At 51.8% G+C, this 15,480-nt stretch overlaps 1 protein-coding gene across 4 annotated transcripts in view; it reads left to right on the forward strand.

The window, feature by feature from the left end:
- Positions 1-15,480, forward strand: part of MYH10 (myosin heavy chain 10) — a 1,171,079-nt gene that overhangs the window by 1,113,901 nt on the left and 41,698 nt on the right. For all 4 annotated transcript variants that reach the window (XM_085616842.1, XM_085616841.1, XM_085616843.1 and 1 more), the window contains one exon: positions 8,833-9,005. In XM_085616842.1, coding sequence (XP_085472968.1) covers positions 8,833-9,005 — 173 coding nt within the window. The remainder of the gene's footprint in view (positions 1-8,832; positions 9,006-15,480) is intronic.

Consider the following 15,480-nt stretch of genomic DNA (forward strand, 5'->3'; position numbering starts at 1 on the left):
CGAGAGGCAGTGTCTGCCGCGTCAAGTGCGCATTTAATTGACGTGTTTGAAATTAGCTTGCCCTCTTGGATGAGATCATTTGCTTGGGTTTTATATTGGTCAGGCAAATGTTGTAATAGGGTTTCCAGTGGTCATAGTGGGCCCAATCATATCTAGACAGCAGCGCTTGCGTGTTGGCCATGCGCCAGTGATTGGCTGCCTGCGCAGCTACCTGTTTGCCAGAAGCGTCTAGTAATTTGGATTCTCTATCAGGGGGTGGCGCATCCCCAGAGGTTTGTGAGTTGGCGCGCTTTCTAACGTTGGAAACTACTAGAGAATCCAAAGGCAGCTGTCCCTTAATGTAAGCAGGGTCTTCAGGAGCAGGTCTATATTTCGATTCTAGGGTTAAGAATCCTGGCGCGTACGGGATCTTTGAACACTTCAGGGGCATGCTTAATTACTCCCTTGATCATTGGCAATATTTGCATTGTCTTTTGGGACTGTTCGTATGTATCCAAAAGGACGTCTTCCTCTGCTGTGTCTGAGTGCATTATGACGCCGTGATAAACTGCAGCCCTATTAAGCAGTTGTCCAAAACCAATATTGTCGTCTGGGGGAGATGGTTTTGAGGGGTATGGCTGGGGGCTTGGGAGTTCTGGTAGATCTGTTGGGACAGGGTACTCCCAATCATCTTGTGGTGGGTCGTCTGGATCTGTGATCGGGTCATTTGGGTCACCCCCCACCCCTTGGTCATCATCATCATCACATGGAGGTGGTGGAGAAGTTACAGGCAGAGGTGGCGTAACAGATTTAGGAAGAGGAGGTGGGCTAGAAGGAAGTACAGGAGAAGAAAGAGACATAGATGATGTAGCAGAGTCCTTCTTTTTCACAGGCACTGGAGTGGCAGGTGCTGTGTCTAACTTCTTTTTACATGGCACAGCTGCGATATGTCCTGTTTTAGGATTAATATAAATCAGTTTTCTGCCTAGGATCGGCAGGATCTGGGAGAAAAAGTTCCTCTTCCTCGGGATCCGCCTTCAGTGTCAATGTTTTCGGTTCCGAGCGTGGTTTGTGTTGATTTTTATGGTCTTTGGCCTTAGGAGGCGTCGTAGAGTCCTTAGGCTTATCTTTTGGTTCCGAGGGTCTTGGTTTCAGAGCAGAAGCGGGATCTTTAGGCTTGGAAGCGTTCGAAGCTGGCTTATCCACGGACCTCGATTGTTTTCGGGGCCGACTTTTGGAGATCTTTGGAGGTGGAAGGCGTCGGAACCGATTTCGAAGCCGAGTGTTCCTTTGGCTTCGGTGCCGAAGGCGCCGGCGGGACGATTAAGTGAGGTTTGCTTGGTTCCGAGCTACCGGAAGGCTTGTCTTTTTTCTTCGGAGCCGGGCCCAGAGGCGGGGCTCCTGAAGTGTGTGTTCGGTTGTGACTGGGGCCAACAGGCGAAGTCTTGACCAGTGCCTTCGGTTTTGGTGGTGGGGTTGGGGTAGGGGCAGTAGTACTCACTCGTTGACCAGGAGTGATGGGGTCGTCTGAGTCGTCTGCCTCTGACACGATTGCGAGAGCTTCGGAATCTTATTCTGGGACATCCGGGCCTTCATCGAAAATGTCCTCTGGTTCCGGAAATGATCTCTACGCCATGATGTGACGTTGAGCCCTTCGATCTCGAATAGTCTTCTTCGATCGAAAGGATGCGCAGGCTGGACAGCTGGACTCGTCCTGTTCAGTTGACAGGCACAGGTTGCAGACCTTGTGATGGGCACTGTGCGGGAATTTTGCTCCACACTGGGGGCATTTCTTGAATGGCGTCCTTTCCATGAGCCGTAGGCCTTACGCTTGGATAGGCACAGTGGCCCGCGTCGACGACCGGAATTGAGCCGATGAAGGCGCGTCGAAGATAAAGGTGTTTGAAGTCAATCCAAAGAGTTTGTGGAAGTTTTGCGCGTCGAAAAAGTTTAAAATGGAGATTTCGAACCAGAGCGCAAAAGTTGCATCCGTACCCAATGGCGGAAAAAATCAATCTAAGGATGGAGTCGATGCCCATGCGCACTCTCGTCCAAGGGAGGAGTCACCTATCTCGTACTATAAAAACTTCTTCCAAGACAACAAAGTGCAAGCAGCCGAGCCCAACACCAGATAGCGATCTAATGCAAGTGTGTGATCTGCAGCTCATATGCCTCGAACAACCTGTTACTCTCTGGCTATAAAAAGGAACCTCCGGTTGGGCTGCGCGCCCATTCTACCAGGGTGACAGCGGCTACTACAGCATTAGGACGTGGTGTCCCCCTGCAAGATATCGGTCAGGCAGCTACGTGGGCCTCGCTGCATACTTTCACTAAGCACTATTGCCTTGACAGTCAAGTCCAGAGAGACGGCTTCTTTGGCCGGTCGGTTCTCCGTGACTTTCTGGTGCGATTTCATTTCGCAGACCCTCCTCCGGGGTTGGTATTGCTTGGGTATGTATTCTAAGGTAAGGAATCTATCACTAACGTTTCTCTTTCAGATGCACAAGTTACTTGTGTAACGATATATCTGTAAGAGACAGTTAGTGATAGATTTCTTACCGCCCGTCCATCCTCCCCATTCTGCGAACTGTTCTCTAGGCTTCAGGTCATCCCTTTCAGGGCCCTAGTTCTATTGCACCAGTAGTCTGTCTCTGGCATTGCTTTGCGTTCCTGGCGTGGAAAAGTTGTGTACAGAACTGACGTCAGCACGCGTGGGCACATCTAAGTAGCTCCAACGACGTCATCTCGGCGACTACGATGCCAGCGACGTACGCGGAGCCGAACGACGATGCCTACCGACGCACAAGGGTACTGCTGACGAAAACTTTCCGGATCCAGTATGACGCCTGACGATATTCTAAGGTAAGGTTAGGAATCTATCACTAACTAATGTCTCTTACAGATATATCGTTACACAAGTAAGTAACTTGTGCTTTGCGCACTGGAGTTACTAACCCAACTCAGAGGTGTCACTACCAAGAGCACTACACACCCCTGGAAAACTTGTTTAATAACCGATTATTACTCTCCTTCCCGGTTGCCAGCTAGTCTCCCTAAACAATGGGCTGCACCTCTCACTAGTGTTCCCCCATTTAGGGCAACACTGGTGCTTGCAGAAGGGAAGTAACATCTCTCTCAGGTGCAAGCCCCTATTGTCTCCTTTCTTGAAAGTCATTAGTTTGAAAGGCATTTTTGGGATGTCTTGCATCCCGTTATCTTTTGCTCATCCGAGCTATTTGGGTTGCTGTCTGGCTGTTCCGCCACAGCCTTCCCCATTGTCTGTCACTCTGTTACCGGCTCAAATGCTTGGTGCTTTCTGTTCTCCGGTCGCAGTCCCACCTCCCCTTTGGGGTATGGCTGTGGTATCTATTCTAAGTTAAGGAATCTGCGGCTAGATGTCTCTATCAGATGTACGAGTTACTTACCTTCGGTAAGAGATGTTGTCTAGCCGCAGATTCCTTAACGCCCACCCAGCCTCCCCGTTCTGCGAGGACCTTGCCAAGTGGGGTTCTCCGCTGGCCCCTTTTTCAGTTGCCATTGGTTTTTCTCTCATGGGTGCTCACATTATTGCGTCCCTTTGAGATGTGCCTAATACAGCTGACTGCCTCTCAGGGGTTTCTGTTACCAAAATACAGCTGACTCCCTCTCAAGCGTTTCTTTTTTTTTTTTTTTTTTTTTTTTTTTTAAAAAACCTTTATTCGTGCATCTTAAAAGAACAAATACGGGCCTACAACCGTCAGGCCGGCCACGATACAGTAAAGCACTGATACCCACATTACAGCCCCCGTGCATCAACGGTCAGGATTAACAACAGGTTATGAGTCACATACTGGAGATATCTTCGAAACCCGGGGAAGGAGAGGTGAAGGTTAATTTTAAGTTTTTTGATAATTTTATCAGAGAAAAAAGTCAATGAAGGATAAGAGCAAAGTAGATTCGAGTCCGCAAGATAGCTTCACCACACGGGCGAGCAGCAACATCAGTAAGAACAACAATGGGAGTAAAATCTCAATCGGTGAGGCGGTGCAGAGATATATCAGGATAGTCACATGAGCAAGTACGCGCCCCTCCAGAGCCGCCCCCACTCGATCCACCCCACACCCGGACCCCGAATCGAAGAGAGTAGAGCACAGAGACATAAAAGAAGAAAGGCCCATAGAACTAATTGAGAACAGAGTATTACCCCCCCACCCTACACCAATGCGGAGGCTACGGCCTACCCCCCCCCCAGCATAGTGCCTGTCGCCCAATGAACCCGAAATATAGAGAAGAGAGAGAGTAGGAACAGAGTAAAGAAGGGAAGAAAACAGAAAAGAAGGTGGGGAGGAGCCCACTGGACACCAGAGCGCCCCGAACCATCAGCCCGGTATGGCCCCCACACACTGAGAGCCCTCTACGCCAAAAAACGGCATGCAAAGATACCATGGCACCACAGTTTAGGCAAGGGATACAAGTCGCGACGAGTGCGCGCAAAACATACATACAGTCCCAGTCCCAGGCCAGCCCGTCCACAAACCATAGCGATAGAAGTCAGTCTAGCCCTGGCCCGATCGCGGGCTTGGGATTAAACCAGCTCCTGCGTGAAGGCCCCGTGTCCCGAGCAGACAAAGACAAGATGGCCGCTTGTGAGAGGATGGTGAAGTAGGATCACGAAATGGCCGCCGACCATCGATTGAGGTCCCTCGTTGCACCACATAAAATCCAAACCTGGCAAGTAAGGTACAGGAGTTCCACAAAAAGGCAGCAGTGGGCCACCGCGGACGGTCCCTCGAAGCCGTTAGGTATCGCTCAGCAGGATAGCCTCGCGGACGCGGTGAGGCAGGGAACAATGAAGCAGGCAGCCATGACCAGGGGGACAAAGTATCCGCAGTTGAGGTGGAGAGCGGTGGACCCTGGGCGCCGGGAGCGCTAGATGAAGGCACCAGTGTAGCACAATCATACACCGCCGCTGCGTCCCCGCAAGAGGACAAGAGCACCGGGAGACCCACGCCCTGTGGATGACAAACAGTGCGCTCACGGCCCGCAGCCAACAGTATGGGGTCAAACCTCTCACTCAGCGCCTGCAGGCCAGCGCACATCTGTAGTTGAAAGTCCCGCAGGACGGCCAGAACGGAGCCGCATGTCAGCGGAAGCTGGGCCCCAACATCGGCGGCAATCCGGGACGGCACTGTGGAGCTGGTGTCCGGAAGAGGGAGGGCGAAGTGGGCAGCGGGCGAGACCGGAGTATCACCCCCCAGCCGCGAGCAGGCACTCAACGCCATGTTTTGCCGCTATACGGTGCAATGGCCAGGGGGGGGGGGGTCGTGGCAAGGGGTCAATTCCCCTCAGGTCTACGCCGCAACAGGAAAGGCCGACAGTCGCTTATCTTCTCGCCGGTCCCCCCGCCGCTGGCTAGGCAATAGGCAAAGGGGGCAGCAGCCCCCCACAGCTCGGTCCTCAGAGCGGGGCAGGAGACTCACCGCACCGGGGCCCACCCCACCGCTCCAGCCTGTCAGGCACAGGGTGCAGAAGGTGTCCGGCCGTCTCTCCCCGGGCTCATCCGGCAACGATCCATGATGCGAGGCGAGATCGGGACCGCAAGGCTCAGGTTAGCGCTAGCTGGTCCGGTGACTGCGGAGCTTCCAGGAGGCCGGCAAAGGCCGTAAGGGCGCAGGGTTTCAGTGCCGAGGACAAAAGCACCCAGAACTCGGGCATCCGGGCGGGTTGAGACTCCGGGAAAGCAGCAGCGCGGTCAGCGCGTCTTCGCACACGGTGCACCTCGAGAATCGGCGAGGATGGGCATCAGGATAGTAGTCCGAGGCCACGGACCGACGGAGCCGGGCGCTCAAGCGTCTGCTCCGGTCGCCCTCTCAAGCGTTTCTTACCTGTAAAATTATGCCTTTTGATTAACCTTCACCAGGAGATTCATCTTCATTTACTTTCCCCCTGTTGCCTTCCCTCCCACCTTGTCTATTGGCTCAGGGTTCTGGTCTCCTCTACAGTCGTCTTCTTTGGTGATCTGTTGACCTCTGTTTCAGACCTCCATTACTACAGGGGAGGTGCCAGTCTTTTCATACCTTCCTGCGGTGGACTGTTGTTCTCTCTGTGCTACGTTCTTGCCAGATGACACAGTTCTACATGGTACTGACAGTCTATTTCTGTCTGATGTTCTGCATGGTAATAAGTCTTTTTCTGTCTGTTGCGATCTTCTTCCTTTGTTGCACTTGGGAAGGATCTTTGCTTGCGGGGTTCTTTCTCACAACTTTTTCACTTATATGTAGGCAGTGTCTAATTCTGTCTTTTACGATGGTGTCTTGCACTATCCTCCTTCTTTATTCATGGATTTTCATCTCTCGCACACTGTTCCCATACTTTCACAGTTTTTTTGTTTTTTTTGTTGGTGGCTCCGTGTTGTGTCGCGGAACATTTTCTCCGAAGAAAACTGACGTCAGTGCGCCGGGAGGGACTTATTTGACTTTGTTGACGTCACGTACGTGGATGACGTCAGGGCGGGGTTGTGTGGCGCAGTCCCCCGGCCGCAGAGGTGCTGCTGCAAAAAAAATTCCGGATCCAGTCTGACGCCTGGGGATATTCTAAGTTAAGGAATCTGCGGCTAGACAACATCTCTACCAGATACATCGTTACCGATGGTAAGTAACTCGTACATTAAGCTCTGAAACAGCATTAGGCCTCTCATTTTTCTGGAAATACACCTTACGTCAAGAATACACCACAACGGGTCTAGGGGAAATAAACTGTCTTATTTCCATCACTGTCTGCACGACCTGTTGCCAGAAGAGAGAGAGCACCGCACACGCCAATATCATAAGCACAAAGTCTGCCTCCTCTGTTCCACATCTGGGGCATCTTCTACCTGCTCCAGGAACATTTGCCTGATCATTCTTGGCATCAGATATGCATGATGTGAGAAATAGAACTGTATCAGGTGAACCGTACGTTTCATGTCACTTGCCTAACCGACTGTAGACAGCGAGCCCCCACTCTGTCCAGGATGTCTGTGTTCAGCGTGTTGTTCCACCAATCTCAAATTGTTCTCCATTGCGAAATGGCCCTGCAGTCTAGCGTAGAGATGAGTGATGACCCTGGAGCATTTCCCCTAGGTCAATGTCCCTGCCTTGGACAAACAAGAAGGCTTACAAGAAAGAGCCTGGAGCTCACTCACTCGCCTAGCGGAGGTGATGGCAACCAGGAAGGCAGTCTTCAAGGTCAAGAGAGGAAGAGGACAGTTGTGAAGGGGCTCGTAAGGAGCACAATTGAGATAAGTAAGAACCAGATTCAAGTCCCACTGTGGCATCACAAACGAAATAGGAGGGAGGTCTGCACCCACTCAACCAGGGCAACGGCAGCCTCTACTGCTTTGGGACGTGGAGTTCCGCTGGTTGATACCTGCTAGGCAGCCACGTGGGCATCCCTGCACATGTTCACAAAGCTTTACTGCCTGGATATCAAGCCAGGGAGGCTGCTTTTTTGGCCGTTCTGTTCTCCAGGACTTTCTGGTGTGAACTTAGTTCGCAGACCTACCTCCGGGGTTGGCAATGTTGGTGTATCTATTCTAAGGTAGTAAGGAATCTATAACTAATGGTCTCTTTCAGATGAACAAGTTACTTACCTTTGGTAACGATGTCTCTGTAAGAGACATACGTTAGTTATAGATTCCTTACCGCCCCACCCATCCTCCCCATTCTGCGAACTGTCTTCTAGAGTAAGGGATTCCCTTTAAGGGCCCTAGTTTATGCACCAGTGGTCAGTGTCTGCATGGCTCTTCACTTCTGGCGTGGAATGTCTTGTAAAAGAACTGACATCAGCGCGCGAGGTCAGCGTCTAAGGAGCTACTGCAACTTCACCCCGGCGACCACGACCCCAACGGCGAACGCAGCTGCCGACCGACGCCACCTTTCAACGCGCAGAGGTAGTGCTGACGGATTACTTACCGCCCCGTCCATCCTCCCCGTTCTGCAAACTGACTTCTATCGATAGGGACCTAGTTTTGTGCGCCAGAGGTCAGTGTCTTGCATGGCTCTGCGCTTCTGGCATGGAAAGTCTTGTCAGCACTGATGTCAGCACGCAGGGGCGGCGTCTAAGTAGACACCGCAATGTCATCCCGGTTGCCACGACGACAGACGCAAAGTCGACCAACGCCACCTACCGACGCGCAGGGGTACTGCTACAGAAAAATTCTCCAGATCCAGTCTGATGCCTGGGGGTAATTCTAAGGTAAGGAATCTATAACTAAAGTATGTCTCTTACAGATACATTGTTACCGAAGGTAAGTAACTTGTTCTTGATGTTGACAGAGACAGACGCATGAACAGGTTACTGTTCTAATACTGTGAGGGGTCTTCTCCAACATAATGGTGCATGCACAATATCCTCACATTACAACATTTGCATGAGCTTGCCCTATACACCTGTTGCTCATAAGATCCCCAGAAAGCAGTTCTATAGGTGTAGGCGCATAATAAAGTCTTCTGCTGACACCTGAATTCATTGTTATCCGCAGTCTTGAAGAGGCCACAGCAAGGATACATTAATTTTGAGATTTAAATGCAGAACGTATGACTATTCACAACATGAAATAGATAGAAGAGATGACATGAAGACTCTTGCTCGAGCACCCCTGACTAATACCCTCTTCTCCTTCTCTCATCATGAGGGCAGATTAAACATGTTCACCTGTTTTCATGACTCTTATACCATTGACCTGTTTTTATGTAGGAATGTGCCATAAGAACACGCCTAATTGAGAGCAGTAATCCAATCTGCATCTACTTTCAACACTGCTTTCTAGGCTATGGTGCTCTTTAACACAGTGTGTTGGGATTATGTTATTTGTTATGCAATAATTACTTTCAGATGGAGAAAGCCAACACAAGAATGAAACAGTTAAAGCGTCAGCTGGAGGAGGCTGAAGAGGAAGCTACACGTGCTAATGCTTCCAGACGAAAGCTTCAGCGTGAGCTGGATGATTCCACTGAGGCCACCGAAGTCCTAACTAGAGAGGTCAACACTCTGAAAAATCGACTTAGGTAAGTTAAAGTAGAAATCTAGAAGTGCAGCAGACATACATGTTAATATTTTAATGATGCAGCTCACCAAAACTCTATTGTTTGATAAGTGGTACAGGGCTAAGTGGTACTTCCTTGACATGAATGGCTATCTCCCCGATAACCAGGCCCCTGATACTCCTAACAGTAGATGGAAGTTGATTATGCAGATAAGTAGTGGGGTACGTGCTTTTTTCTTTTAACTAAGTGGGAGACCTTTTAAATCTATGTAGTAGTTCTGATAGAGACTTATAACTGCAGGTGTCTCACCTTTTGAATATTTCATAGTTGTCAGACCAGATCCAGAAACTTTTCGGCAGTAGCTTTGCACACCAGTAGGTAGTGCAGTGCAGCGCCACACTACAGTTCAGCTCTGGAAATGACTTGCGTAGCCTATATAGGATGTATTTCTACACGTTGATGTCAGTACTTCCTTTCTTTGCGTGCCCCAGACGCAAATCCAAAGTTACCTCTAGTCTCTTTAAGACCCCCTACACCTGACAAATTTTACAGTGTGAAAAGGAAATGTCACCTCCCAAAACAATAGGTTTTAAACCCAGTGAGGACTGTTGCAAGCAAATGTGTGTGATCGATCATCATCAGGTTTGTGGTGCCGATTGGAGCTGAATTGATCGATTTTTACCGGGTTGGCAGGCCATAACATCAGACAGGTGGGTCCTTCAAGTTGTCTGGAAGGGATACGCCTTACCCTTCATAGCCATTCAACTACACCTTTCGCCATCCCCAGAAACGACTAATACAAAAACATCTGTCCATCTTACGGCAGGAAGTGCAAGCTCTTTTGGCCAAAGGGGCTATTGAAAGGGTGCCTACACCGGAAGTGGTTCGTGGTTGTTATTCCAGTAACTTCTGATGCCACAGTAGAATGGAGACGTTTTGGCAAATTTTCATTCTTGTTTTTAATGTATTTTTTTGTATGATTGTTTTTATAGAAAGCTGTCAGGAAATGCCTTTTTTTTAACAGTCACCCCCAAAGTTTTGGACTAATGCTGCTGGTTTGTCCACTCAGAGTGAACTGAGGTTTGCTAACCCGACCTCAGTGCCAGTGCCTTGACCCTTAAACGTGTGTTTAATTGGCCAATTGGCATACACTAACATACTTCTAAGTCCTTAGTTTATAGTACTAGGGGTGCCCAGGGCCTGTAAGTTAGTGGTCCTCAGGCACTGCAGCACTTGTTGCGCCACCCTGTAGGAAGTTGGCTCTGTATATGGACAGATTCCAGAGATTCCCCAAAAGTGTACAGGGCTCAATGCAAACCCCAAGATGCTCCATTAGTGGTAGAGTGGTCGAGCAGTCTTAGGCCTAGCATAGAGGAGTGTAAGACATTTATTGCACACACACATGACAAATAACTGACGCACGACTCAAAAAGGAGACCAATTATATGAAAATAAGCTTTGAGTTTTAAGACCAAGATCTTTGCAATAAGGTAAGTACGTTTTTGGATAAAAATACTTTTCACGTTCAAAAGTTATTTCTGAACAGTTCAGTGTTATCCTATGGAGGAAAACAATAATGCAGTTACACAGGTAAGTACGCAACTTACAATTGTAGTCTTTAGGAGTACGGTCCAATGCGTTTCAGTGGAGACTGGGGGTGCTCGAGGCGTCGCACAAGAGGTTGCAGGAGGGAGTCCAATGGCAGTAGAGATGTAGAGAGTCGTAGGGGCACCGTCAATTCAGCTTACCAAGGCCCATGGGCTTCGGGTGCAAGTGATGCTTTTAGACGTCAAAGTCTTCTTAGTGGAGCTGGTCGCAGACTGGGAAAGCCTCTGGGTTCAGGCTGCAGGCGGCATCGTGGAGTCCAGCAGGGGTCAGCCAACGCTGGACTTGAGGTCAGGATCAATGGGAACCTGTTCTGGATTGGTGTCCCACCTGGACACGGGGCCGGAGGCGTCAGGTGCAGAGTGGGCAGGACTGATCTGCAGGGCAATGGAGTCCTTTGTGTCGGTTTTTGGGGACAGAACCCCAATCCTCTGGGGTTCTGGTCTATTTCAAAGTTCAAAGGCAGTCTTCCTTGGGTTTCTGGAAGTAGTTGACCGCAGGACAGCCGTTGTCTTCTCTCAGGATCTTAGAAGCAGGAAACAGGCCGTTAGGGCTGGGGCCAAGTCAGTAATCATCTTCAGGCTTCGCTGCATGGTGTCTTCTTCGTCCTTCTTAGGTTGCAGGTAACTAGTTTCCAGGTCTGTGGACACAACTCCTATTCTCCTAAGTTTTCCTGCCCGAAGTGGGGTTGCAAACCGGGTGCTGCCAACTGCTGCTAGCAGCAGAGGCTGCGCGGTCGCATTACAAAGGTAGCAGGCCTTTGAAGCTTCCCCTTCGTGGACCCAGTACCTCCTAGGGTAGGAGGCATGATACCTCTAACCAGGATTGGCTTTGTTTCTGGACACAGAGAGCGGAGGCTCTCTATCCAGGGGTCCAGAAACCTGTCTGATGGTGGCAAATGGCGGGTGGCCATTCAGGATCATTCTAGGGCTGGTCGATTTTCAGGGGGCATGTCTAATATGCCCTCTGATAGCATTTTACATTAAATCCCACACTGGCATTAGTGTGGGTTTAATTTTTCTGATAAGTTTGCTACCAAACTTCCCAGTTTTATTAAAGCCACTATGGATCTGTGGAGTTTGTAATGACCAACTCCCAGACCATATACTCTTTATGGCTTTCCTACACTTACAATGTCTAAGAGCGGACTGTAGGGGCACATGGCTCATGCCACTGTACCCTCACCTGAGGGCTAGTGCACCCTGCTAGAGGGGTAACTTACCTAGGCCTCAGGTGGTGAGATGCAGGCATGGCACACAGGGTTGTGTAGTATATCGACTCTTCACTTTTCTCTGCACCAAAACATGCAGTCTGCAATGGCAGTGTGTGGGTGTTTGGGTACAGGGCCCCTAAGGGAGGCACAACAGGTGCTGCAGTTCCTAGAGGCCTTCTCTGGTCACAGTGCCCTTGGTACCCATGGTAGCTTATACAAGGGGCTTACCTGTGGGCAGAAATGTGCCAGTTGTGGATACAAAGGTACTGTCTGGGGTAAGAACACAGGCCCTGGTTACCTGATTGGCAGAGACCCAGGGCACATCTAGTCAGGTTGCATCAGATGTACTGCAAAAAGTGTGGGGTGACCATGCAAATAGGGGCACTTTCCTACACCGTGGGAGACAGATTCTCCAAGCGGTAAAAGCGGGGGTACTGTGACTTCAACCGCTTCTTACCTTTTGACATCTATGGAGAACAGCATCCATTGAGCTGGCTCTGACTTGTAGATCGACCCCGCAAACAGACCTCTTTCTGGGACGACGAAGACCAAGGCCGGGAAGTCTCCGAAGATTGCAACATAAGCCCTGCCAGCAACTTCATAAGACGGTCTTTAAGCACCTTCCAGCTTTTGGCATAAGACGCAATCCTTGGTGTCGTGGTGATCGCCCAAACACCACATACAAATCGTATGGGGTCTGTAACCGATATCTGTCAACTACTAGGCTCACAAAGCTTAAAGCCTGCAGCCATGGAGAAAAAGGGCACACTGTTCCCAACAACGAAAAACTGTCAAAGGAGGCCAAAAATGGCTTGAGGAAACACTTCTTCAGATGCGCGTTGCAGCGCGGAAAAGAAGAAACTGACGTCCGCTTGCCGGAGGGGACTTATATATCTGAAAGAGACTACTAGCCGCAGATTCCTTAACGCAGAATTATCCCCAGGCGTGAGACTGGACCCGGAAAACTTTCTTTACCCCAGCATCTCTGCACGCCAGGCGGCGGTACCACGTTACTCCGCCCTGACGTATCCGCGAGCATGACATCAGAAAGGTTACATAAGCCCCACCCCGGCGCTCTGACATCAGTTTCCTTCTTTTCCGCGTGCAACGCGGATTCGGATCGTGTCCCTGACCGGTTTTCAGGCCTTCTTTTCACGCTTTGCATTGTGGGACAGTGTGCGAATGCCTTCGGGCTTTAAGACGTGCTCGTCTTGCGCGCATCAGATGTCGGTGACGGACCCTCATCCTATTTGCATGTGGTGTTTGGGCGAGCAACATGACTCCACAGACTGCGCCGCTTGCCAGCTTCTGAAGCCTAAGTCTCGGCGGGAGCGCCGGATGAAGCTCCTTTCAGCCCGGTTGTCCAGATCGGTGCCCTCTCCACGTCCGTCCCCCACGGAAGGGTCCAAGAATCGCCGCTTCCGATTCCAACATCGCCCATCACCGAGGCCTAGTCCCCGCTCTGCAGAGGGCGCGGGTTCTCCGCGGGACATGCGGCCACATTTGTCGCCACGCTACCCGCCGTTTCCCGGCGTTGGGGCGACCAAGGTCCAAATGGAGGCCTATGCTGCAGCTCTGCAGGCTTCCTTGGCCCCTCCTCCTCCTCTTCATGGGACGTCCGCAGATCCCTTGCCGTGCGGGGCCTTCCGCGGCATCGCTGGCGGCTCCGTCGCCGACGGGTTCGGCTTCAGGTTCTGGAGGTGTGGTGTCGTCGGGGTGCGGCCCTATGGGGTTCCCCCCTTCGGCCCACGGCGCCTCTGCCTTGCCGCAAACCCCCGAGGGGGGTCCCTGCGGTGTCGCGGGAGGTCGCCGGGACTCGCGGCTCGCCCCCGAGTCTTCCTTGGTTTTCTGGGCACGCGGCGGACTTGCCCGAAGCCGAGGTGATGCCGCTCAGGCGCCGACGGCTGTCGACACTGGCGGCGCCGTGGGTGCTGGCTAGGGGCGCGTCCCTGGGTCCCTCTCGTCTCTCCACGCAGGCAGCTGCTTCGTCAGAGGCTGAGTTGGTGCCGTTCATTCGCCGACCCGGGGGCCGGCCCCGCCCCATTCTCCTGGGGCGAAGTGGTGGAAGAGGTCGTCTCGACGTCCCCTCCGGCACCAGTCGACATCATGCCGGCACCTGTGGCAGACTCCACAGCGCCGTGCCGGCGTCAGGTCGTCAACTCGTCTCTAGAGGCCCCCTCCTTTCCGGAGGTTTGTCAACTTTTTGTCTCTTCTTCCCCAGAGAGGGGACACCGCATCGTGGCCTTTTCCGTGGCATCTTCCAGGGTGGGCTCTTCATCGTCCCTGCGGCTACAGCCTTCCCCAGAGGCACCTCAGGTCCCCCACTCGTCCGTCAGTCTGGCAATTTCTTCCTCCAGCTGGATTCGGGCATGGCCAGCTTAGTTTACAGCCGTCACCCACGGAGGAATTGCTTTCCCCCCATGATGCCCTAAAGAGGCGAGTGCGGCCTGTGCCCGGGCCATTTCCACAGCCGCTGGCATTTTGCACATGGGCGACCCCGCCACCCCATTCCCTACGGACCATTTGCTGGAGGTTCTCCATCAGGGCTCTGGTGGACGGGAGCGGCTTCTTCCCTTCGGAGCTTCGGCCCATAATTCTCTTCTGGGGGCCTGGGGGAATCCTGCCACAGGGGATCCGGTGCCCCAGTCGCTCCTCCACCGTCCTGCTCCGCACGATCCAGTCTGCCTCTCTTTCCACCCTTCTACCCAGGGCCCTCTTCTGCAGACTGCTTTTCCTTCCTTACCTTTGGTGTTGTTTCCTCCGTCACGGGAGGCCCGGTGGTTAGATTTATGGGGGCGTAACCTCTTCGCTTCCTCTAGTGCTGTTTTGCGAGCGCTCAACACGCTTTGTGTGTTGGCCAGTGCTACTTCCAGCTTGTGGGATTCCGTTGAGTCCCTTCTGTCTTCTGCCCCTCAAGAAGGTGTCTGCGCTGATCTGCGGCGCCATGTGATGGCCGGGAGTTGGACGCGTTTATTCTTCGTTCGGTCCTGGATGTTTCTGATGCTCTCGGCCGCACGATGGCAAGTTCAGTAGCTCTCCGTCGCCATGCTTGGCTGAGGACTAGCGTTTTCCCTGAGAATGTAAGGGACCATCTCGTTGACCTGCCTATTGATGTGGTGCTTTTAACACCCATGCGGATGCCGCCATTCAGTGGCACCTTGCGGGGCTCCGTCCTCCTCCCCCTCCGTAAACTTGGCTTGTCGGTCCTCTGCTACTTTATGGGTGGCGTTATCCTACCCTTTTTTGAGGGTCTAGTGGTTCGGTTGGACCGTCTGTGTATTCTGTGTGGGTTGGCGTGCCTTCGAGGTCCTTAGGTTGACCCCTTTGTGCTGTTGGCTGCTGGTACAGCCCCTTTGACTTTTGTGGTTCTTTGGTTGTTGGTACACCCGTATGTGTCCTCGCGTTGGGCCTTCTGTGTGTTTTTTGTTTGGCTGATTCTCGGTGTTCACTACATCGCTCGACCAGTTTGGCATGCTGCCTGCGGTGGCGTGTTGTGGCGTTTCCGCCTTCCTGTCCGGCATTTCGGCCTGGTCCTCTTTCTAGAGTTCCAGAGGGGCTGGTTTCTCCTGGCTTTTCTGTGTTCTGATTGACGGCTTGGGTCCGTCCTCCATGTCTCTCCCTTCTTCTCTAATGGCTGGTCCTACTTCTCTTCGTGGGTCGGTGTCTGTCTATTGAACG

The sequence above is a fragment of the Triturus cristatus genome, chromosome 7 (genome assembly GCF_964204655.1).
Source record: "Triturus cristatus chromosome 7, aTriCri1.1, whole genome shotgun sequence".
NCBI lineage: Eukaryota > Metazoa > Chordata > Amphibia > Caudata > Salamandridae > Triturus > Triturus cristatus.